Genomic DNA, 25,295 nt, shown 5'->3' on the forward strand with positions numbered 1-25,295 from the left:
GAACTACAAGCTCTTCGCACCAGCCGCAATCCAAATCCTAACTCTCCTGAAATCAACCCATTCGCATCAGAAGGATCATCACAATTCCACACTTCCCGGTCACTCACACCAATGGTCAGCCACAACCACAACTCAAGCTCTCCTTTCCATGTTTTGATGGCAATGATCCTACAGGTTGGGTGTATAAAGCAGAACAATATTTTGATTTTCAGAATATTACACCTGCTCAACAAGTCCAGTTAGCTTCTTTCCACTTGGATGGAATTATTGCCCTTCAATGGCATAGATGGTTGAACAAGTTTCGAGGACCCCTCATGTGGAGCGAATTTGTCCAGGCAATCTTGCTACGCTTTGGACCCACAGAATATGAGGATCCATCAGAATCCCTCACATGTCTCAGACAAACCACCACTGTGGCAGCCTACCAAGAAGCCTTTGAAAGACTTTCCCATCAAGTTGACGGCCTGCCTGAAGGTTTCCTTATAGGATGCTTTGTTGCTGGTCTTCGAGATTAAATTCGTATCGATGTCAAGATCAAACAGCCTCACACATTGGCTGATGTAATTGGAGTTGCACGACTGCTTGAGGAACGTAATCTCTTACATAAGAAAGCCAGCTTTCCAAACCGACATCACACACCATGCTGACGTCCAGGGTGCCCACCAATTCAGCAGCAGGAGTCTTGGGGCCACCCCCATCACAGCGAGCAACTCCTTCTCCAACATCATTTCGGAGGATAACCAATCAAGAAGCTAGGGAACGAAGGGAGAAAGGGTTGTGTTACTATTGTGATGAAAAATTTATTCCAGGTCATCGCTGCGAACGCCCTCAGCTGTTTATGATCGAAGACACTTCCCACACGATCCTTGAGGAAAGCACTGATGATTCTCAAGATATGTTGAACTCTGAAGACATGCCAAAAATCTCGTTTCATGCCATTTTTGGTGCCGAACACCCTCAAACCTTACATGTGTTGGGCAATTTGAAGAACAAAAGTGTGACAATGCTCATTGATGGAGGTAGTACTCACAATTTCATCGATCAAGCGGTGGTATCCAAGTTTGGATTAACCGTAAACCGCAGCAAATAGTTCCTGGTCATGGTTGCTAACTGGAAGAAGATCACCTGCAACGGACAATGCCAAGGTCTTACACTAAACATTCAAGGGCAAACCGTCACTGCCAATTACTATATTCTTCCAGTCACTGCTTGTCAGTTAGAGCTGGGTGTACAATGGCTTGAAACTCTTGGTTCCATTGAAATGGATTTCAAAAAGCTCACGATGAGCTACAAATGGCAGGGAGAAACACACACCCTGCATGGACTAAGGCATATTGACAACACAGCTTTCACAGACAAAGAGTTCCAAGGGCTACAGGGAATTGGTTTTTTTCTTCAAATCCTCCTCTCCTATCCAGGTAATAACCCAATACAACACCCTCCTGATATGCATAACCTTCTTTCCAAATTCTCTCATGTGTTTGAACCGCCTACTAGTTTACCCCCCAAAAGATCCAATGACCATCATATACCATTGCAGCCAAATTTAGGACTAGTAAGTGTTAGACCCTACAAATATCCCTATTACCAAAAAACCGAGATTGAGAAAATGGTGCAGGAACTTTTGAAGTCAGATTTGATAAGGCCAAGTAATAGTCCATTCTCATCACCTGTTTTACTAGTCAAAAAGGCAGATGGGGCTTGGCGATTCTGTGTTGACTATCGCACCTTGAATGAAATTACCATCAAAGATAAATATCCAATTCCAGTGATCGATGAACTTTTAGATGAACTGCATGGATCCAGGTACTATTCCAAATTGGATCTACGGTCCGGCTATCATCAAATTCGGGTACGAGAAGGAGACATTCCAAAGACGGCTTTTCGAACACATGAAGGGCATCATAAGTTTGTCGTCATGTCGTTTGGTCTCACTAACGCCCCCGCAACTTTCCAAAGCCTCATGAATGACCTTTTTCGTCCCTATCTTCGGAAATTTATTTTGGTTTTCTTTGATGATATTTTGGTTTATTCTACATCATGGGAAGACCATCTCACTCATTTACAAACTGTTTTGCAAATTTTAGCAGACAATGAATTGTATGCTAAAAAGTCTAAGTGTCGATTCGGATTTACACATGTCGACTACCTCGGCCATATCATTTCCGAAAAAGGTGTTTCTGTTGATCCCAGCAAGATACAAACGGTCAATGAGTGGCCTACACCGGCAACGGCAAAGGGAGTCCGCAGCTTTTTAGGGTTGGCTGGATATTATCGCAAATTCATTCGTCACTTTGAAAGTATCGCAGCATCGCTTACCCAATTGCTGACCAAGGAGGGATTCCAATGGAATGAAGAGGTTGATGTGGCCTTTAGCACGTTGAAGGCAGCCTTAACTTCATCCCCAATCCTGTGGCTGCCAGATTTTTCTCAAAGCTTTGTGGTTGAATGTGATGCTAATGGCATTGGACTTGTAGCAATTCTCTCCCAACAAAACCAACCAGTGGCGTACTTCAATGAAGCACTAAAAGGTTCCTCTTTAACCTTATCCACCTATGAAAAAGAGATGCTAGCCATCGTTAAGGCTATTCAGAAATGGCGTCCATATTTGCTTGGGAAACCTTTTATAGTTCGCACGGATCAGAGGAGTCTCAAATATCACTTGGAGCAACGAATTACCACACCAGCACAAGCACATTGGCTATCTAAACTACTGCGTTATGATTATGTGATTGAGTACAAGAAGGGAACGGAAAACCAAGGCGTTGATTCGTTGTCCAGGGTAGTGGAATTCCAGTTTTTATCTATCTCTGCTCCACGAGCATATTAGTGGCCATCCCTACAACAGGAAGTGCAGCAGGACCCATTTTATGCTAACTTCCAGTCAACCAACCCATTCATGGTTCAACGCGATGGAGTATGGTTCAGGAAAGGTAAAGTCTTTTTAAGCCCCATGTCCACTCTTCTTCCACAGATCTTGATTGATTGTCATGCAACTCCTGTCGATGGGCATTTTGGGTTCCATAAAACACTTGCCCGTATAAAGGAAGATTTCTCTTGGCCAAATATGCACCACACGGTCAAAGAATTCTTGCAGCAATGTGAGAGATGTCAATATTTTAAAACTAATTACATGAAACCAGCTGGGTTACTCCAACCTCTACCAGTGCCAACTCAAGTCTGGACGGACATCTCCATGGACTTCATCTAAGGACTGCCCTCCTCTCATGGCTATAGCTGCATTATGGTAGTTGTGGATCGCTTATCTAAGTATGCCCATATCATTCCATTAAAACATCCCTATACAGCCATTATCGTTGCCAAGGCTTTTATCTCCAACATCGTTCGGCTGCATGGCATCCCTACCTCTATTGTGAGTGACCGTGACAAGGTATTTCTCAGCACTTTTTGGCGAACACTGTTTCAGTTCCAAGGCACACGGTTATGTATGAGCTCCAGCTACCATCCTCAATCCGATGGCCAGACTGAAGTGGTTAACAGGGTCCTAGAACAATATTTACGTTGCTTTGCAGGGGACCAACCACGAACCTGGTTTGACTGGGTTCCTTGGGCAGAATTCAGCTACAACACTTTTGTCCACTCTTCCACTAAGGTGACACCATTTAAGGTGGTGTACGGTGTTCCACCTCCTAGCTTATTAACTTATGTTCCCGGCACCTCTAAGGTTCAAGCTGTGGATGAACACCTGCGTGATCGGGATCACATTCTTCGTGAGCTGCGAAGAAATATTTTGCTCACGCAAAATCGAATGAAATGTCAGGCTGATCAACATCGTCGGGATGTTTCCTTTGATATTGGTGACTATGTGTACCTAAAGCTACAACTTTATCGCCAGACTTCAGTAACCTTTCGCAGCTCTATGAAACTAGCTCCGCGATTCTTTGGCCCTTTTCAGGTCACTGCAAAAATAGGATCAGTGTCCTACAGATTAGCGTTACCTTTAGATTCACAAATACATAACGTTTTCCATGTTAGCTTGCTACGCAAATATTTGGGATCCATTCCCCCCACAATCGCTCAACTTCCTCTTGTATCAGAAACAATAACTATTCTTCCACAGCCTGAAGCTGTCATTAACCGCAGGGTAGTTCACAAGGGGCAATACCGTCCTAAGCCTGAGATTTTAATTAAATGGGCGGGTGCACCAGTGGAAGATGCCACTTGGGAGGATGTCAGGAGATTTACCAAGACCTACCCTACTTTTATCCTTGAGGACAAGGATTGTTAAGGGGGCAGGAATGTTATGTGCACACATAGTAATGTGGGCGTGAGTATAGCAACATAGGTGATTGTGGCAGAAGCAGGGGCACGTTGAGACATATGGACGTGGATCATGCTTATCGCTAAGTTGTTACAGACTAAGTCAAGTCAAGTTTGCAGATAATAAGGATTCCTTTCAGGGATCACTTTCCTTCTTTTCAGCATTATTGTTATTCATTCTTGTATATAAAGCCTAAGGGCATTCAATAAAGGATATATCGCATAATTATCCAAAGTTCTGTCTTCTTCTTCTTTACTTCTTTTATTTCTTTCTTAAATTATTCACATCATATCCATAAAGCCATATAACACAAAAGATGAATTGCGAGTGATATGTAAGCCATAGGCTATCATTCCTTGAAGATAACACAAAATGCATTTAATAATAACCCAATAAGAATATGTATGCGCATGCATAAAATGATAGACTTTGTTAACAGAAAATCAAATATGTGGTCTCGTAAAGATGAGATATTTAAGAGCACCCACGATTTGACAAAACCATATAGGATTAGAAAACAATGGATTTGGCATTATGATAACTTTGAAAGTAGAGATAAAAGTATCAACAAGTTTGCATAAGTCATTCCAGCCCGAGTAAGGATGTCAAGAATATACTTATGTTGTCATAACATTAGACCAATATTGGTGAACTGAACCTTAATAGCAAAAAAATAATGAATTTCACCTAAGTTATAAAGCTTGAACTCTGAACTCAGCAACTATATTAGACAATGAAGCATACTAGAGTTGCTACTCGTAAGCAGAATATCATTAACATAAACCAGAAGATAAAAGATAGTAGCACCAACATATAAGATAAATAAGAAGGTGTTAACTTTGGAGGCGTGAAAGCTAATAGAGAGTTGAAAATTACTCATACGAGTGTACCAAGTTTGCAGAGTCTATTTAAAACCATATAGCAACTTATACAATCTGCACACTTGAGAAGGAAAGGCAGAGTCAACAAAACCCGGGAGTTGTTTTTTGTAGACCTCTTTGTCAAGAATGTCATTAAGGAAGGCATTATAGATATCAAGCTAATATATCTTCCAATTACACGAAACCACAATGGAGAAGACTAATATGATGTTCGCCAGCTTGATAATAGGATTAAAAGTTTCAGAATAATCAATGCCTTCTTACTGAGTAAAACCTCTGGAAACTAGACACGCCTTATACCTTTCAATATTGCCATCAACACAATTCTTTATCTTGTACACCTATCGACTGCCAACAATATTCATCGAAGAATAAAAGGAACCAATGACCAGGTGTCGTTAGAGAACAGGCTTGGATTTCCTAATGCATAGCATCATGGTAAGCCTCATACTGTAATAGTAGAAAAAAAATGGGTTAATAGGTAGGAGGAGACACTTTTTTTTTAATAATTGAGATTGGGTTTTGTTTGCTTGTCTAGAGATGAGTTTGTATCAAATGATATATTATTCGAATATCAGGGTTGGATACTCAAAATTTTAATTTCAGCTATTTCATATTCCTGAAACATTAAGTGTTTTTTTTCCCAAACTAGAGAAGTAAAAATTGGACATTGTTTCGGCAACCATTGAGAAAGAAGTAAGGAGACCAACGTCACAATAGTCAACATCGTTTCTTTATTAAGTAAGAGATCAAGTCACCGGCAACATACACTTGTATGTAACGACATGAGATACATTTTAATTTCCAAATATGGAATTTATTCCTACAGAAGCACATGGCGTAGCTTATTGATATTGTGTTTGAGCATGCATCATCGATCATGATCTTCAAGCCTTCTTGAACATAACTTTGAGAGGCACGCTGCTAAGAGCCAGACGCCTTACTCCTTTGGCATCAACAAAAATCCCGATATCTTTGCACATAACTTTGCAGTGTTGACACACTGTAGGGCAAAAAACTAGCTTGTACTTGTCTTCGAACTTCTCAATCTTGAACCAGTTGTTCGTTGTTTCCGGACCAGGATTTCCTTCAACTCCATTGGTCGTGACAAACCATTGTTTTGTCCATTCATCGTAGTTGTCAAGCTTCCACGCTGTTGACTGGTGACAGATTGATGCAGCAGAGAATCTTATGTTAAGATCGGTGTGGACGCGGACGACACCTTTCTTGGTGTTCACAGGTGTGAGTTTCAGTGGGAGACCATTTGATGCCTCATATCGTTCCTGGACAACAGCAAGTGGGCAGGTTCTTCTTCCAGTGCTGGCCATTTTGAGCCCACCACCTCTCCCTCGGACCACCGGCAGGATGTAGTAACTAGTGCCGGTTCGAAGTATCTTACCAGTGACGTCAAGCACTGGCTCAGGGGCAGCAGTAGCTGCTACCTTAGGCACTAGACCTGCAGCGTAGGCAAAAAGAAGGAAGGACAATGCTAGAATTGCAGCTCTCATTGTCGTTACGGGTTGCTTTCAATGTGGGTGATGTGTTTATGCTAGAATGAATGGGAAGAGGCTTTAATTTATAGAGTTAGCAATACAATGGGATGCCTGCATGGATGCATGACGCTGGTAAGAACTTCTGAAGGAGCGCTGTGCATGACATTTAAAACTGGTGGCTTGACCAGCCATAATGTCAATTAAAAGTTCTTGGATAAACCTAATCCTATATTTTATGTTCTTGATTAGCTCGTACAATATGATCTTTTATTTGATAAAATCGAGACGGTCCAAAACAACACCCTAATTTTGGAAAACAAGAGTTCCTAAGGTAATAAACTAAAGTTGTGTATTACTATTATTCATATACAGTGTCCTACGTTGACAAAAATTGCATTAATGTTGAAGAGCTTTGTGAGGCACATAGTCAGAACTTCTTGTCTGCTACTACACATCATGTTCATGCTAATCTGTTTATGATCAGTCAAATACTTTGCCTAAGTACTGTCCATGAAAGTCAGAGACTTTGCCTTCTATACTTCTTGTTTGCGGTCTCCACCTTACATCGCATCGCTTGGCTTGTGTATTAAACAACAATGATTGATAAGACAATATTATACACTAAAATATAAAATAAAAGAAAACCACATTTTAAAGTGCAGGTTTTTTCTTCTCCTCGTAAATCACGGTGGATGGCTTTCTTCAATGAACAGTGTTATGTTTTTTTTTATTATGATCTACAAATTTTCTCTAGTAAAATTAGTCGTGCTATCCTATAATTTACTTAAATTTATATTTGTCTATTAAATTTTTTAAAAAATTATAGTTTTTTATCTTAAATCAATATAAATTGATAAGTAATGTGATAAGTAATCAATATTAAATTTTTAAAAAAATTATAGTTTTTATCTTAAATCAATATAAATCAATATAAATCATTATATCTATGTTGATGAAGTTTTATGTGTTGAGATTTTCTTTTCTTTGCACATTCTAACAAATTTAATGTGTTTGATCAATTTTAAAATTTTAGTTTAAGAGTAATGTCGCACGTATACAGTGTTACAGTAAATAAATCCACTTTGTTGGTTTTAAAGTAATCGGGAAAATAAAAAAAACAAGGAATTCTTATCTCTTATAAATGGAAAGCGAGAATGGAAGTCTTTAACTAGTATTTTGATAACTAGAAACCCTAACTAGTCTTAGAGATGGGACATAGAGACTGATTGTATAAAAAAAATATATTAACATTCTAAATACGCTCTACCTAAAATAAATTGCATTTATTTGATTATCTGAAATAAATTAGAGTGTTATTGTTTTTGAATTGCTGGTACGTTCACGATTTAAGAAAATTCCATGGTAAAAAGATTCTTATTTTATCTGATAAAAACCTAACCGTTCTAATATCTTATAAAAGAAATATATTTTTAATATCGGGAATATATTCTACGTATAAATTCGTAAACCTAGATACCAAAGAAAGACTATATGTTTTTTAGGTATTTTTAAAAATATTGGTCTCGTCCTTATGGCTTTCATAAATTGGTTATTCAAACCAAAGTGCATGTTAAAATATATTTTTGAATTTTTGTTGTTATGAAAACACGATATTTTTTTTTAGAGACTTGGTTGTATGCATGAAAATATTTTTTTTGTTTTATATTATTTGCAATGTTTCGACGAAAGCCGAGTATTTTAATATTGAATTTGTATATTTATGGTATAAAAGTACAAACCATTGTTACACAAAATAGCATAAAAATACGCAAGAAAATCATAAATTTTTCAAAAGAATTATTGAAATTTATTTGATTCGACTAGACCCGGCCCAATGCATTTTAGTGTGGGTCGAACTTGTCCGACCCAAAAAATAATGAAGCAGCTCTCCACTGTTCATGTGAATAGTGGAGAGTGAATTATTTCACTTCATTTGCAGAACAATGGAGGGCAACCAGAAAAAAAAAAAAAAAAAAAAAAAGAAGAAGAAGAAGAAGAAGAAGGAGGAGGAGGAGGAAGAGAGGGAAGTTGACCTGGTGGCGTTGGTTGCGCTAGTGGCTTCTGGTGCTGGTGGCGGTGGTGGTTGTGAACTAAGGAAGCTGTTTGGCCTATGGTTTTTCTTCCTTTCTCTGTGTTTTCTGTATTTATCCTTCTTTCTATTTATAGTCTTCCCCTTCTATTCTTGTCTTCTTGTTCCTTCCTAGTTCCTATGTTTCTCTTTCTGTTTTTCTTCTCTCTTGTTTGTCTCTATTTTAATCTTTATTTTCCTTCTTTCTTCTATTTCTTTTGTTTTTTTTTCTTTTCATCCACTCTCTGTCCTCCTCTGTTTCAAACCATTCCCCCATTTCTTTTTGTTTTTCTCCTTTTTTCTCCCCTGTTATTTTTCAACTCTCCTCTCCTTTGTTTCCCTTCTCTCCTAGAACGATCTCTCGGTTTTTTTTTCCTTCCCCTTTCCCCTATTTTTTGTTGGTCTTTTGCCCCCCTTGTTTCACCATCTTCTTTGTGATTTTTTGAAATCTTTCCCCCCTCCCTGGCTGTCATTTGTCCCTATGTATTTATAGGCACAGGAAAGAAAGAGGCACCTTACGCCTGCCATGGTGTAAGGTAAGGTGAGCAATGGGGAACTATTTGCAGGGCATGGCTCCCCTTGTTTTCCTTATTATGATTGTAGGGTATGTGCGGGCATGGGTTATGTCAGGGGAGAGGCAAGTGGGGAGAGAGAGAGCGAGGAAAAAAATAGGGAAAACGTTCTTCTTCCCCTGCTGCATATCTAGGGAAGACGAAGAAAAAGAGCAGTACCATTCAAAACAACACCATTCTTTGACTTTTTTTTTTTTAATAGTGCATGAAACGATGTCATTTTGACTGAAACATGCCGTTTTATTTAAAAAAATGTGGCGAAAAATGTGTCAATTTCCAAATCAATCCTTAATTTTTGATTTATTCAATTAAGTCAATTGCAATTTTGATTTTAGCCATCAATTCAATTGCATCCCTGCCAAATTCCTACATCAACCCTGATGTTGGTCGCCTTTTTTACTTTAGTTCTTGGTCTTAGATTTATGCAATTTGACCCTCCATTGATCAACAAGCTTTCAATTTAGCCCCTAATGTAGTCAATTCCAATCCCTTTATCTACTTGCATTTTTCAATCTCGTCCTTGGTTTTAGATTTATTCAATCAAGTCCTTAATTGACCATCAAACTTTAATATTTATGCAATTAAACCCTTGATTTGACCAAATCAACTCTTAAAAATTATAATTTGATCATAGAACTTTAACTTCTTCTAATTAAAGCCTGAATTGGCTTAAAAATAAATTTATCTTTTCATCAAAACCTTCATAAATTCAATTAAACCTTCAATAAAATTTAATTGAGTCCATGAATATTTAATTTTGAATTTTTTTTCTCAAATTGAATTTTCTTTGTCAACAAAGCTCTCATAAGTCAGTAATATATTATTATATTTTAATCTTTGTATTTTTTAAACTTTTCTCAATCAATTTTGGCTAGTTTCTGAGCAATCTAGCATCCTATTCTCATTACTACATATTTTTTACTTTCATCCTAATATATCTTTTAATTTATTTTTTTCTCAGGCAAGGATCCAAAAATAGATAATAATAAATGATTAAATGAATTTGGATTTAGATTTATAGCATAAAAATAATTGAAAGAAAAAATTTGAAAATAAAATGCATAAAAAATAAATGGGACCTTTTCTCCTCTCTTATTTTTTTAAATATTTTCACTCAAAGGTCTCATTGTATTCATTTTTGTCCCTTTGGTTTTTTGTATTTTATGTTTAGGTCTAAACTATTTTTTTCATGTTTCAGTCCTTTAATTTTGAAAGAGAAGAGAGTAAATTATTGGCAAAAGGGAAGAAAAAAAGAATTGGTCGGCTAGCCATTCCTCAAAAAAAAAAAAAAAAAATTATCTAAGCTTGTGTCAATTAGTTCATAATGATGAGAGAAGTGCCATAGAGATACTCTGTAGCCATCTCGCTAGAGTGGCCAGAGAAAGTAGATTTGGGCTTAAGAATTTTTTATATTTATTTTAGTTTCATGTTTTTTTTCACCCATAAAAGAGTGTCTTAAAGTTATAAATGGGTTTATCATGATTTTTAAATTGTTTTATTTTCTATTTTTAAACGAAAAAAATTGAAAAATAAGTTTTTAAGGTTTGAAAACTCAAACCCTCACTTTCCACCCACCTTCAGGAGACAATGTGAAACTTACCACTTTAGATTACATGTTGGCTTAAAAAAACGGAGATCACATTAAAAACCAAAATAAAGTAAAAAGGCAAACATGGTTGTTTCATTTTTGCACGAAAAACTTCATTTTCAAGAGGAAAAAAAAAGTTTCATTTATGCTTTTTTTTTTTTTTTTAATTGAGAAGAGGTTTTGCTTGATTTTCTAGAGATGAGTTAGTTGAGAAATAATTAGGAGGCTTAACCTAATAGGTTAGCCAACCCTTTCTATATATATGAGTAGGGCAATATACAATAGTAAAGGTGGAGATTACCACATAAGAATATGACTACAATATTTCCTATATAATTACATTCTATAATACGCCCCCTCAAGCTGAGGGTGGAGGATCAACCCGAAGCTTGAATTTAAAAGTAGTAAATGAAGCAGCAGGAAGTGGCTTAGTGAAGACATCGGCAAGTTGATCCTGAGAGGAAATAAAACGAATCTGAATCTCCTTCTTCGCAACTCTATCTCGGACAAAATGATAATCAATCTCAATATGTTTTGTGCGAGCATGAAATATAGGGTTTGCGGACAAATACGTGGCACCAAGGTTGTCACACCAGATAATAGGAGCAGAATGAGTCGGAATCTGAAGATCCGTTAACAAGTACTGAAGCCAGATAACTTCAGCCGTGCCATCGGCTAAGGCTTTGTACTCAGCTTCCGTCGAAGAACGAGCAACAGTGCGTTGCTTACTCGATTTCCATGAAATTGGCGTCTGACCAAAGAACACAAGATAACCACCTGTAGACTTTCTATCCTCAATACTACCTGCCCAATCTGCATCTGTAAAACCGTGTAAAGCAAAGGAAGAGCTGCGAGTAATATGTAAACCATGTGATGCCGTACCACGGAGATAACGCAAGATGCGTTTCACGGCAGCCCAATGGGATTCTGTAGGAGCATGCATAAATTGACAGACCCGGTTAACAGCAAAGCAAATATCCGGGCGTGTGAAAGTGAGATATTGGAGAGCACCAACAAGTTGCCGAAAACGAGTAGCATCAGAAAACAATGGATCCGGCATAATGGTGGCTTTGGATGCCGAAATAGGAGTATCAACTGGTTTACAGGATAACATACCAGCTCGTGTGAGGATATCAAGTGTATATTTATGTTGACAAAGCATAAGTCCCAGACTAGTACACTGCACTTCAATACCCAAGAAATAATGAACATCACCCAAATCCCGAAGTTTAAATTCAGAGCTCAGTAGCTGAATGAGTCGTTGTAGCAGAGTTCCATTATTACCCGTAAGCAGAATATCATCAACATAAACCAAAAGATAACAAATGTCACTACCAACCGAGAAGATAAACAATGAGGTATCCACTTTAGAAGCACGGAAACCAATGGATAATAGAAAATCATTCAGACGAGTGTACCAAGCCCGCGGAGCCTGTTTTAACCCATATAGAGATTTATGCAATCGACATACATGACCTGGGAGTGCAGAATCAACAAAACCTGGAGGTTGTTTCATGTAAACCTCTTCATCAAGGACTCCATTTAGAAATGCATTATGAATGTCAAGCTGATGAATTTTCCAACCACTCGAAACTGCAATGGAGAACACTAAGCGGACTGTTGCCTGTTTGATAACAGGACTAAAAGTTTCTGAGTAATCAATACCTTCTTGCTGAGTGAAGCCCCTAGCAACCAGGCGCGCCTTATACCTCTCAATGCTACCATCAGATTTGCGTTTAATTTTGTAGACCCATCGGCTACCAACAACATTCATGGACGGATGAAATGGCACTAAAGTCCATGTTCTGTTTGCGCGTAAGGCCTGAATTTCCTCTCGCATAGCATTATGCCACGCCTCATATCTGTTAGCATCAGGAAAAATAAGTGGCTCATGCGAGGGAGGAGAAGATACCCGACTGAAGGAAGCAGCAGAGGTGGCTGCCGTGGTGGTGATCAGCGCTGTCTTGGGCTGTCTCGGACGAAGAACCATGGGGTGTTTAGGAGCAGCGGGACATGGAGTAGCAACACCTGTACCTGGAATGTGCTGAAGAGGATAAGAGGAGAGATCAACACAAAGTTGCAGACCAAGAGGTGAAGCCGGGGAGGTGCGAGGTTGTGCCGCAACTGAATCCTGCAAGTCAGAACCTGTTCCTGCACAATAATCATTGGAAAGACAAGCATGTGGTGATAGTATGGCTGTGTGGGGTGGTGAGGCAGGGTCGGCTAAATCAACGGGCAGGGGAGCAAGCTGGGGGGTTGCGGCAAGGGGCAAAGGTGAGTTGTGTGTTTTGCCGAGTTGGGAAGGAAGAGGCTGAAAACAGGAAGGGGGTTGCAGTGATGGAAGATAGGTAGGTGGAGTGGGGGGAACCGGGGGTGTTGTTACCTGTTCAGACTTTTGAAAAGGAAAGACACATTCATGAAAACGAACATGACGGGAGACATAGACACGACCAGACTCTAAATCAAGACACCGATAACCAAGATGAGACGAGCTATAGCCTAAAAACACACAAGGAGAAGATCGAAAATCTAATTTATGAGCATGATATGGACGTAAAAATGGAAAACAAAGACACCCAAAAGTGCGTAGAAAATTATAATCAGGAGTGCGATGAAACAGACACGCAAAAGGAGATTTATTTTGAAGAACAGGAGTAGGCATGCGATTAATAAGATAAACCGATGATTCCATAGCATAGTTCCAAAAACGCAATGGGGCATTACACTGTCCTAAGAGGGTTAGGCCAGTTTCGACAATATGTCTATGACGACGTTCAATTGTGCCATTTTGTTCATGAGTATGAGGACAAATTAATCGATGATGAATACCAATTGTTTGAAAAAATATATTTAATTTACGATATTCACCACCCCAATCAGTTTGAACAGATTTAATTTTAAGAGAAAACTGACGCTCAACAAGTGTCTGAAAACGTTGAAACGTGGAAAATACATCAGATTTCGCAACAAGCGGATAATACCAGATATATTTAGTGTGCGCATCAACAAAGATAACAAAATAACGAAAACCATCAGAAGAAAACATTGGAGCAGGACCCCAAACATCACTAAAAATTAATTCAAGTGGGGTAGAAGTTTTGTGACCCGTCGGTCGTAATGACAAACGGGATGACTTGCCTAAAGGACATGCTTGACATTGAGTAAAAGATCGTTTAGACGTACAAATAATTTTATTATCAGAAACTAACAAATTTAGAATGCGAGGAGTTGGATGACCTAAACGACGATGCCACAAGTCGGCAGTCGCGGAAATGCAAGGAGACCAAAAAGCTTGAGGAACTGACGTAGCCGAGGACTCGGAGAGAACATAAAGACCATCATGACTCCGACCGGAAAGAAGAACTTCCTTGGTGACGAGATCCTTCACATAAAACACAGAATCGTGAAATTCAAAATAAACATGATTATCACGACAGAATTTCTGAACAGATAACAACGGTTTGGTAATGTGAGGCACACGAAGAACATTAGTTAATGTAAACAAGCGTTTGGGGGAATATAAAGTAGTATGTCCAACATGGGATATGTCAAGGGCCTTACCATCACCAACATGCAAGAAATCATTACCAAGATAAGGAGCAGAATCAGTTAGAGTTGCAAGATCAGGCGTCACATGTTGATTCGCGCCGGTGTCGGGAAACCAAGTTGAGAAATAATTAGGAGGCTCTGATACCAAGTTGAGAAATAATTAGGAGGCTTAACCTAATAGGTTAGCCAACCCTTTCTATATATATGAGTAGGGCAATATACAATAGTAAAGGTGGAGATTACCACATAAGAATATGACTACAATATTTCCTATATAATTACATTCTATAATAGAGTTTATACCAAATGATAGATTATTCGAATATCAGTGTTCGATACTCTATATTTTTCAGCTGTTAAATTTTCCTGAAACACATTGTTTCGGCAACCATTGAGAGAGAAGTAAGGAGACCAACGTCACAATAGTCAACATCGTTTCTTTATTAAGTAAGAGATCAAGTCACTGGCAACATACACTTGTATGTAACGACATGAGATACATTTTAATTTCCAAATATGGAATTTATTCCTACAGAAGCACATGGCGTAGCTTATTGATATTGTGTTTGAGCATGCATCATCGATCATGATCTTCAAGCCTTCTTGAACATAACTTTGAGAGGCACGCTGCTAAGAGCCAGACGCCTTACTCCTTTGGCATCAACAAAAATCCCGATATCTTTGCACATAACTTTGCAGTGTTGACACACTGTAGGGCAAAAAACTAGCTTGTACTTGTCTTCGAACTTCTCAATCTTGAACCAGTTGTTCGTTGTTTCCGGACCAGGATTTCCTTCAACTCCATTGGTTGTGACAAACCATTGTTTTGTCCATTCATCGTAGTTGTCAAGCTTCCACGCTGTTGACTGGTGACAGATTGATGCAGCAGAGAATCTTATGTTAAGATCGGTGTGGACGCGGACGACACCTTTCTTGGTGTTCACAGGTGTGAGTTTCAGTGGGAGACCATTTGATGCCTCATATCGTTCCTGGACAACAGCAAGGGGGCAGGTTCTTCTTCCAGTGCTGGCCATTTTGAGCCCACCACCTCTCCCTCGGACCACCGGCAGGATGTAGTAACTAGTGCCGGTTCGAAGTATCTTACCAGTGACGTCAAGCACTGGCTCAGGGGCAGCAGTAGCTGCTACCTTAGGCACTAGACCTGCAGCTAAGGCAAAAAGAAGGAAGGACAATGCTAGAATTGCAGCTCTCATTGTCGTTACGGGTTACTTTCAATGTGTGTGATGTGTTTATGCTAGAATGACTGGGTAGAGGCTTTAATTTATAGAGTTAGCAATACAATGGGATGCCTGCATGGATGCAATGACGTCATGCTGGTAAGAACTTCTGAAGGAGCGCTGTGTATGACATTTAAAACTGGCAGCTTGACCAGCCATAAAGTCAATTAAAAGATCCTGTACAAACCTAATCTTATATTTTATATCCTCGAGTAGCTCGTACAATATGATCTTTTATTTGATAAAACCGGGACGATCCAAAACAACACCCTGTTTTTGGGAGAGGAGTTCCGTAGTTAATTAGCTAAAGTTGTATTATTCATATATAGTTCTGTCCTTTGAAAAAAGTTGCATTAATGTCGAAGAATTTTATGAGGTTATAAAATAAAGTTAGAACTTCTTGTCTGCTACTACAAATCATGCGCTAATCAGTGTTAATAATTTTCTGTGTATTGGAATGGATGATCAGTCAAATACTTTGCCTGGCTGTCCATGAAAGTTAAATATTTTACCTTATATACTTCTCGTTTGCGGTTTACACCTTACACCGCAATGCATGGCTTGTTATTTAAAAAACAAGTATTGAGAAGAACGATAATCGTAAAATAAAAGAAAAGAGAAGAAAACTAATTTTTAAATTGCGTAAAGTTTATTCTAATTATATATCACGGTGAATGGATTTGTTCAATGAACCAGTTGAGGCTTGCCTATTAGTTAGTCAATTCTTTTTTATTTATTTAGATAGGGCAATATATAATAGTAAAGATAGAGATTACAATACTAGAGTAATGTCTATAATAATATATACATTCTATAATATGTTCTTTCAAGCCGTGGGTAGAGGATTGACCTGAAACTTGAAGCGATAAGCAGTAGAAAATAGCTTAGTGAAGGCATCTGCAAATTGATCCTAGGAGAAGATAAAACAAATCTGATTCTCTTTCTTCGCAACCCTATCCTGTACAAAATGATAATCAACCTTAACATGTTTTGTACAAGCAAGAAAGATAAGATTCATAGATAAATAAGTAGCATCAAGATTATCACACCAAATGGTAGGATCAGAAACATAAGGGATCTATAGATCTGTCAATAAATACTAAAGCCAGATAACTTCAGCATTGTCATCTACTAAGGCTTTATACTCAATTTCAGTAGAGGAGCGAGCAACTATATATTACTTACTTGATTTCAATAAATCAGTGTCTAACAAAAAAAAAAGGAACCATCTATAGATTTATAATCATCAATACTACTTGTCCAATTTGTATCCTGTTATGTGCACACGTAGTAATGCGGGCGTGAGTATAGCAACAGAGGTGATTGTGGGAGAAGCAGGGGCACGTTGAAACACATGGACGTGGATAATGCTTATCGCCAAGTTGTTATTGACTAGGTCAAGTCAAGTTTGCAGATAATAAGGATTCCTTTCAGGGATCACTTTCCTTCTTTTCAGCATTATTGTTATTCATTCCTGTATATAAAGCCTAAGGGCATTCAATAAAGGATATATCGCATAATTATCCAAAGTTCTGTCTTTTTCTTCTTTGCTTCTTCTATTTCTTCCTTAATTATTCACATCAGTGGTGTCATAACCCAAATTTTGACCATTTTATTTTTATTTTTATTTTTATTTTATTTGTTTAAAAGGACAAAAAAAATTGATGAAAAAAATAATAATGATGATGAAAAAACAAGTAAAATGAAATAAATGAAGAATGAATTAAAATTTGGGTTAAGGACAACATGATTGGAAGTTTTGGGGTTTAATTAAACTTTGGAATTAATCTAATTAAGCTTGGAATTAATTTATTTAATCCAATTAGGGGTTTAATTGGAGAATTGATAAGTTTTGAGACTTAATTAAGTTTGGAATTAATTTAATTAATCCACTTAAGGGTTTAATTGGAGAATTGATAAGTTTTGAGACTTAATTAATCTTATAATTAATTTAATTAATCCAATTAAGGGTTTAATTGGATAATTGATAAGTTTTGAGACTTAATTGAGCTTGGAATTAATCCAATTAAGGGTTTAATTGGAGAATTGATAGGTTTTTAGACTTAATTGGACTTGGATTTAATTAAATTAATGAAATCAGGGACTTAATTGAAAAATTATCAAAGTGTAGGGCTGATTCTTGTCAAAATTTGAAAGAAATTAAAACCCAAGGACCAATGTGTAAATTGCGCTGAGATGCAGGGGTTCAATTACAAATTACCCAAGGACTGGACTGAAAATGCCAAAACAGCAAGGACCAAAACGCAAATGGCCATTAGCAATCAAACGGCTTCATTTGAAGTAGCACTGTTCATCTTCTTCGCTGGAACGGTTGCTGGAGTAAAGGCTGGAAGCCGTTTCAAAATGCTTGGCGTTCCCTGGCTATAAAGCCAGAGAAGATGAGAGAGCGCAGGGAAAAAAAAAAGGGGAAGAAAACACAGAATCAAGAGCATAAATCCAGAGACACGAGGAAGAAAAAAGAGAGAAACGGGGAGTGAGACGGAGAGAAACCAGCTAGCCCACCAGTCCTCCATCACATCTCCGTTTCTCTGCTTCCACAGAGGAAGTAACACCGGGAATACAACAAGACGCAAGAACTGAAACTGTACAGAGGGGAGCAAGTTCTCTGCCCCTGTTTCTTCTCACAGAAACAGAGGCGTTCGTGCCTCACGATCGTGAGGCACGAACGCGTGAAGAAAGGCCATTCTGGCTTTATAAGCCAGAGAAGGCCACAGAGAAGGAAGAAAAACTGAGGAGAAACACGAAAAAGAGAGGACAGAACCGGTGGACGAGAGGAGCAAACACCAGACGGACGCGGACCAGCGGAGAAGACGACGAGCAGGGGAACAAACCGAAACAAAAAAGAATGAGACAACCGAACAAGGAAAGCTAAAACAGAGGAGTAGACAGAAAGCAGTAGCAGAGAAGAGTAACGCTGGTCAGTTGTTATCCCCGTCTTCAAGTGCAGCAACAGGTACGTTGCGTTGCCCCTCCCTGCATTTTAATTGCATGTTGCTGTAACAGGCGTGCGTGAGCGGTTCACGCACGCCTGCGGATAAAAAAAAACAGAAAAATGGCCAGCCGGGTCAAGCCTGTGACCCGGCTAGGCCTGCTGGGTCCAGCCCAGCCACATGGGCTGAGCTGGGCCCAGCCCCACAAAAAAAAAAGAGAAAAAATAAAAAAAATAAAAAAAAACAGAAAAATAAAAAAGGTAGAAAAAAATAAAAAAATATGTATGCATGAATAAAAATAATGTAAATTTACTGGTTTATTCACTGACGCCAGAGTCAGGAATAAAAATACCAGTTTAAATTTATATTATTTTTATTCGTTGTATTTTATTTTATTTAGCTAAAAAAAAATATATGTGCATGATAAAAAATAAATTTGTTTTTATTTATTTATTCACTAGTGCTAGAGTAGGGAATAAAAAAATATTGATCTAATTTTTTTCAGCTACGAATTTTTACCAACGCCAGAGTTGGAATTATTCGAGCTCGAATATTCACTGGCGCCAGAGTCATGAATATTATAAATAAATAATCATAACATATGCGAATAAACATTTAGCGATTTAAGATAAAATTAGCAATGCAGTCTGCCTCAGGCAGAACGTTTAAGGGGTGATAATACCTTCCCTTTTACGTAACCAATCCCGAGCCATAGAATCTCTGTTGACCAGTTAGGGTTCCTAGTGACCATAATACTAGGTGGCGAATCCTCAAACAAGACATTTTCCCCTAAAGAACCAGATGCCACATATCTGTTCTTTTTTCATAATTCAAGAGAATTATTTTTAGGGCCGCCGCGATGTCGGGTGCGACAGAATGGCGACTCCGCTGGGGACGTAGGATTAAGCTTTGTCTTTTGTCTTATTATTTCTATTATTTATTTATTTGTTTGTTTTTTGTTGTGTTTATTTGTTTATTTTTCCTGCATTTACTGCTTTAGCATGCATCATTGTTTATGTTGCCATGCATCACTTTGAGAGCACACACTTTGCAACCTAGGATAAGTGGGAAAGTAACGGTACCCCAATGGCTTTAGCCTGGGTAAGACTCGTGAAACCATCCAACTCTCACTTGATTGTTTACTTGGAAGTGGTTGATATGCCAAACTGATATTACTCAGGGCCTCTATCTTCACACTACTTGTAAGCCTCATATCGACCTTTCATGGACGATCACTGAGCATGCGAGAGACCCTTTGAAAACTAGATAATGACCAACCCCTTGATGCACTCAGTAATTAGGATCTTCCAATTAGGTTATCACCCCGTGAAGGGCAAGTTCACATTTCATACGCATTTTTTTTATTATTTTTTTTTATTGCTTTAGCATTTTTGCATATTTGCATGATTTACATTTAGTAGGTTGAAATATAGGTCCCCCATTGAAACTCATTTATAACACCCATTCGAGAAAAAGACAAATGGAAACCGAAGAAAGAGCCCAGTTGGAAGCCCAACATCAAAAAGAGGTGGATAATCTTAAAGAAAAAGTCACAAGGCTTACTAGTCTACTCGAGCAAGCCTTGAGAGATAAATCCAGAAAAGGAACACTTATAGCTCAGCTTGAAGATATGCATATAACTCATTTCGATCCACATAATCTGGGGGCAAGTAGGATGTCATCTGAATTTCAACAAGCTATGCATTTCCAGCCAGCATACCCTTCAAGAATTTCATCTACCACTGATTCCACCGAGAAAGAATCTCAAAAGGGCAAGATGGTGAAAGAAGAGGATTGGGAAAAATGGACTACCCTAGAGAAGAGGATAAGGGCAGTTGAGGGAAACCATTTGTGTGACCTGGTGAAAGCTGTCAATATGTGTTTGGTGCCCAACGTTGTCATTCCCAAAAAGTTTAGAGTGCCAGAATTTGTCAAATATACGGGAACTCAATGCCCTATAACTCATCTCAAAGCATACTGCAACAAAATGGCTGAGGTGGTTGATGATGAGAAACTGCTGATTCATTTCTTCCAAGACAGCTTGAGTGACACTGCCCTCACTTGGTATATGCGGTTGGACAATACCAAGGTTAAAAAATGGAAGGACTTAGTTGATGCCTTCATGAGGCAATATAAGTTCAATATAGACGTGGGCCCTGATCGGTTAAGCTTGCAAGCTATGGAGAAGGACAACAAAGAGTCCATAAGGGAATACGCCCGAAGATGGAGTGAGGTAGCTGCACAAGTTAATCCTCTCATGTTGGAAAAAGAGATGATCAGTTTATTTTCCAATACCTTTAAAACTCCATACTTTGAGTACCTGGTTAGAAACTCTGCACAACATTTTACTGACCTAGTTATTATAGCTGAGAGGATTGAACAAGCTATTGGGTTAGGTAAAATTGATGATCCGACTGAAAAGAACGGTTTCATCGTAAAAGGAAAGGACAATGAAGGGGGTTGCCAAGGCACTTACCGTTCTTATAGTTAATTTCTTCGCACCGACTCCCAGATATCAACTGTTTTGAAGATAAAGCTATGGTGATAGTAGGTCGAGAATGGTCTGCATGCTACTGCAACTAAGTGTTGAAAAGATGCCCTTGTCGAGGATAATGAATGATTGAAAGATTTCAACAATTCCAATGAATGATCACTAAATGTTTAGCCCATTTTGTGTTATCATGCCAATATTCATGTTGGCATAAGATCTTTGTTGTTGAACTTTTTTTCCTAAGCTTCAATGAAATAATGAGTTTGTCATTCAATCGTGTTTGCGACCAATCATTATTCATCTTCTTAAGAGAGTTTTGTTATAAGAACTCACGAATACACCTTTGAAGCCTCGCGTGATCTTATAGACGCAATTCATCTCTTGTACCAAAATCCATTTCCCTATTGGAGTTTTGAAAAATTGATCTGGTATTTTGATTTCAAAAAAATAATTTGATGTTCTTTAAAGAATGATATTTTTAACATTCTATTTATAGAATGACAATTGAATCAAGCAACTCCATCATTGAGGTGACTAAATGATAAACCAAAAAAAAAATGAATAAACACCCTTACCCTATACTCTTGAATCGTGTGTTTTTAAATGTATGAATAATGGTATGTAGTGAACTCTTTACTCATGACTCATGAAATATATCTTTGCAAAGACCAAACAATCATACTGGATGAGGTCAAAGTTTATTGATTTTAACTGCTTGCGCTTGAAATGAGGAAAGGCCATCTTTGTTATTCCTTTCACTTTCTGAAATAAGTATATCCCTTGCGATCCCTTTTTGAGCCTGAATAATTTTTCTTTCATGAAAAAATCCCGACTAGGATCACACCCCACACTGGGGGCAAGAGAAAATTCAATGAGAAAATAGAAAACGCTGCAAGAAAGCCAAAAAGGCATAAAAAGCCCAAGAAACTCAAAAGCTAGGGGGCATGCCCAAATCACTAAAAAAGGTGACATCCAAGATAACATGAGTATGTCCTAGCAAAGCCATAAAAAGAAAAGAAGCAGCAAATCAAAGAAGAGCGGCAAAAGAAAATTTGAATGACGTCAAGAGTCAAACTATTGAAAGTGATCCTCGGTCTTTGAAACCCTGAAACACTCTTTGAAACCCTGAAACACTCTTTGAGCCCTATGAATCCTTTTCTTTCATAACCAAGAACCACAGCCTACGTTACGTGCCTGTAAAAGTCCTTTCTAATCAAGTAAGCAAGTAACCTAGAACAATAAACAATGCTCTCCAAATGCAAAGAATACTTTTTCATAAGATTCATGACATCAAGAATAAACTACTCATTATTATTCATGCTGATAAAAATGAATGATTCAAAAAGAGACAAATTTTTCTCATATAAAACCTCAAGCTTTTTCTCGAGCCCTTCACTTTGAAACAAAAGGTCATCTCATGACTAAAGATCTCATTGCCAAACACAAGAGCAAATAACCTCTTTTTCCAAGAAAGGAAATAACCAATGAGTTGCAAGATTTCAAAAGCAAATTGTTTTAGATCACATCGAAAATAATTTTTGTTTTCAAAAATGCAAGATCAAGATTTCAAGATTCATTCTAGACCCATATTCCTTCACTAAAATGAACAAAAAGAGAAATGAGAGAATGATCTTTTTAAAACCATTATTTGTCTAAGTCACTGGCAAAGTACACTTGGGGGTAATGACCAGTACAAGGGGGCATAATTGTATAAAAGGAAAAATTCTAGAAAAAGAGATGGAATATTTCCCACAACAAGACTAGGGGGCATTTTGGTTTACGAAAGACAATTTGATCCTTTCAGCAAGTGACACCGATTGTTTTTATTAGTGAAACGAGGGGCAATGAATAAGTCCTCTCAAATTATTTGACGAGTCAGAAATCTTCAGCAAATAAATGGGTCGTGATGGGCACCACAAATGCTGAGTTGTGTGAACAAATCTGGAAATAGACTTACATGGGCCAACTCAAGTGGGCTAGAAGCCAAGCGACAAAGATGACCCAAATCAGAATTAACAAGTCCTCATCAGTCAAGCAACGAGAAGACTAAGAAGAAATGGGGGCCTATATTTCAAAACAGGTAAAGATGCATGCATATCATCAAAAATTTGAGACATTGGACAAAGAGTTTCACAAATTTTGTATGAGAAATTTATGGCTGAATCCACCAAGTGGAAGGCCAACTTGAAATGGCCAAAGAACAAAATTGTTGTTGGAAATATTTTTGAGAATTTTTCAAGATGGGAAGGCCGCCCATGAGAAATAGGCCATCTGAAAAATCTTCTTGCTTTTCCACCTCTCTTGAGCGCCTTTGAGCCCTCACTTCCCCCTTCGAATGCCTTTGAGCACTCACTTTCCTCCTCGAGTGCCTTTAAGCATTCGTTTCTTCTTCAAGTGCCTTTGAGCACTCACCATCCTCCTCGAGTGCCTTTGAGCACTTGCTTCCTTTCAAGTGCCTTTAAGCACTAGTGCCTCTGAGCACTCGTTTTCCCCTTCAAGTGCCTCTGAGCACTCGCTTTTCCCTTCAAGTGCCTTTGAGCACCAGTGCCTCTGAGCACTCGTTTTTCCCTTCAAGTGCCTCTGAGCACCAGTGCCTCTGAGCACTCGTTTTCGTCTTCAAGTGCCTCTGAGCACCAGTGCCTCTGAGCACTCGCTTTTCCCTTCAAGTGCCTCTGAGCACTAGTGCCTCTGAGCACTCGCTTTCGTCTTCAAGTGCCTTTGAGCACCAGTGCCTCTGAGCACTCGCTTTTTCCTTCAAGTGCCTTTGAGCACCAGTGCCTCTGAGCACTCGCTTTCTCCTTCAAGTGCCTCTGAGCACCAGTGCCTCTGAGCACTCATTTTTCCCTTCAAGTGCCTCTGAGCACCAGTGCCTCTGAGCACTCGCTTTTCCCTTCAAGTGCCTCTGAGCGCCAGTGCCTCTGAGCACTCGCTTTCGCCTTCAAGTGCCTCTGAGCACCAGTGCCTCTGAGCACTCGCTTTTCCCTTCAAGTGCCTCTGAGCACTCGCTTTCGCCTTCAAGTGCCTCTGAGCACCAGTGCCTCTGAGCACTCGTTTTTCCCTTCAAATGCCTTTGAGCACCGGTGCCTCTGAGCACTCGCTTTCCCTTTCAAGTGCCTTTGAGCACTTACTTTCTTCTTGGAGCGCCTTTGAGCACTCATTTTCTTCTCGAAGTGCCTTTGAGCACTTGCTTTCCTTTTTCGAGCACCTTTGAGTGCTCGCTTTCCTTTTCGAGCGCCTTTGAGCACTCGTTTTTCTCTTTGAGTGCCTTTGAGCACTCACTTTCCTTTTGGAGTGCCTTTGAGCACTTGTTTTCTTCTAGGAGCGCCTTTCAGCCCTCCCTTTCATCTTTGAGTTGCCTTTGAGCACTCGTTTTCCTTTTCGTGTGCCTTTGAGCACTTGCTTTCCTTTTTCGAGCACCTTTGAGTGCTCGCTTTCCTTTTCGAGCGCCTTTGAGCACTCGTTTTTCTCTTTGAGTGCCTTTGAGCACTCGCTTTCCTTTTGGAGTGCCTTTGAGCACTTGTTTTCTTCTAGGAGCGCCTTTCAGCCCTCCCTTTCCTCTTTGAGTTGCCTTTGAGCACTCGTTTTCCTTTTCGTGCGCCTTTGAGCCCTCACATTCTTTTGAGTGCGCCTTCGAGCTCTCATTTTTCTTTTTTTTGGGTAGGTCACCCATCATAATGAGACCACTTCTAAAAAAAAAAAAACAAAAAAAATGGGTCATCTTTCAAATGACTTGTTTCTTGATTTCTACATCTCTCTGTAAAGGTCATGTGTCCATCTACCATTTTCAAGACTAAAAAAAAAGTGGGTCGTCTTCCAAATGACTTGTTTCTTGTTTTTCAATCTCTGTAAAGGTCGTGTGTCAATCTACTGTTTTTAAAGTTTTCAAGACTAAAAAAAAAAAAAGGATTCTTTCTCTATCTACTTTTTTTTATAAATTTACTACACAAAGATAAAAGAAAATTAAATTTTTCAATATCTTTGCATAGTAAATATTATAAAGAGGGGGCAATTGTCATAACCCAAATTTTTGGACCATTTTAATTTTTATTTTTATTTTTATTTTATTTGTTTAAAAGGACAAAAAAAAAATTGATGAAAAAATAATAATGATGATAAAAAACAAGTAAAATGAAATAAATGAAGAATGAATTAAAATTTGGGTTAAGGACAACATGATTGGAA

The 25,295-nt window shown here is 38.5% G+C and overlaps 2 protein-coding genes and 1 long non-coding RNA gene across 3 annotated transcripts; all 3 read right to left on the minus strand.

Moving 5' to 3' along the window:
- Positions 1 to 5,877: 5,877 nt before the first annotated feature.
- On the minus strand, positions 5,878 to 6,691 carry LOC118047164 (kunitz trypsin inhibitor 5). The gene has a single exon (XM_035056351.2). It carries the CDS (start codon positions 6,669 to 6,671, stop codon positions 6,051 to 6,053), a length of 621 nt encoding a protein of 206 aa, XP_034912242.1. The 5' UTR covers positions 6,672 to 6,691; the 3' UTR covers positions 5,878 to 6,050.
- A 7,238-nt stretch (positions 6,692 to 13,929) lies between these two features.
- On the minus strand, positions 13,930 to 14,551 carry LOC140954821 (uncharacterized). Its single transcript, XR_012168318.1, has 2 exons — positions 14,446 to 14,551; positions 13,930 to 14,266 (listed from the first exon to the last, which is right to left on the minus strand). It is a non-coding gene; the product is annotated as an uncharacterized lncRNA (long non-coding RNA).
- A 299-nt stretch (positions 14,552 to 14,850) lies between these two features.
- On the minus strand, positions 14,851 to 15,696 carry LOC118047161 (kunitz trypsin inhibitor 5). Its single transcript, XM_035056349.2, has one exon. The coding sequence runs from the start codon at positions 15,645 to 15,647 to the stop codon at positions 15,027 to 15,029; it is 621 nt and encodes a 206-aa protein (XP_034912240.1). The 5' UTR covers positions 15,648 to 15,696; the 3' UTR covers positions 14,851 to 15,026.
- Positions 15,697 to 25,295: the final 9,599 nt, after the last annotated feature.

Source organism: Populus alba, chromosome 17 (assembly GCF_005239225.2).
Source record: "Populus alba chromosome 17, ASM523922v2, whole genome shotgun sequence".
NCBI lineage: Eukaryota > Viridiplantae > Streptophyta > Magnoliopsida > Malpighiales > Salicaceae > Populus > Populus alba.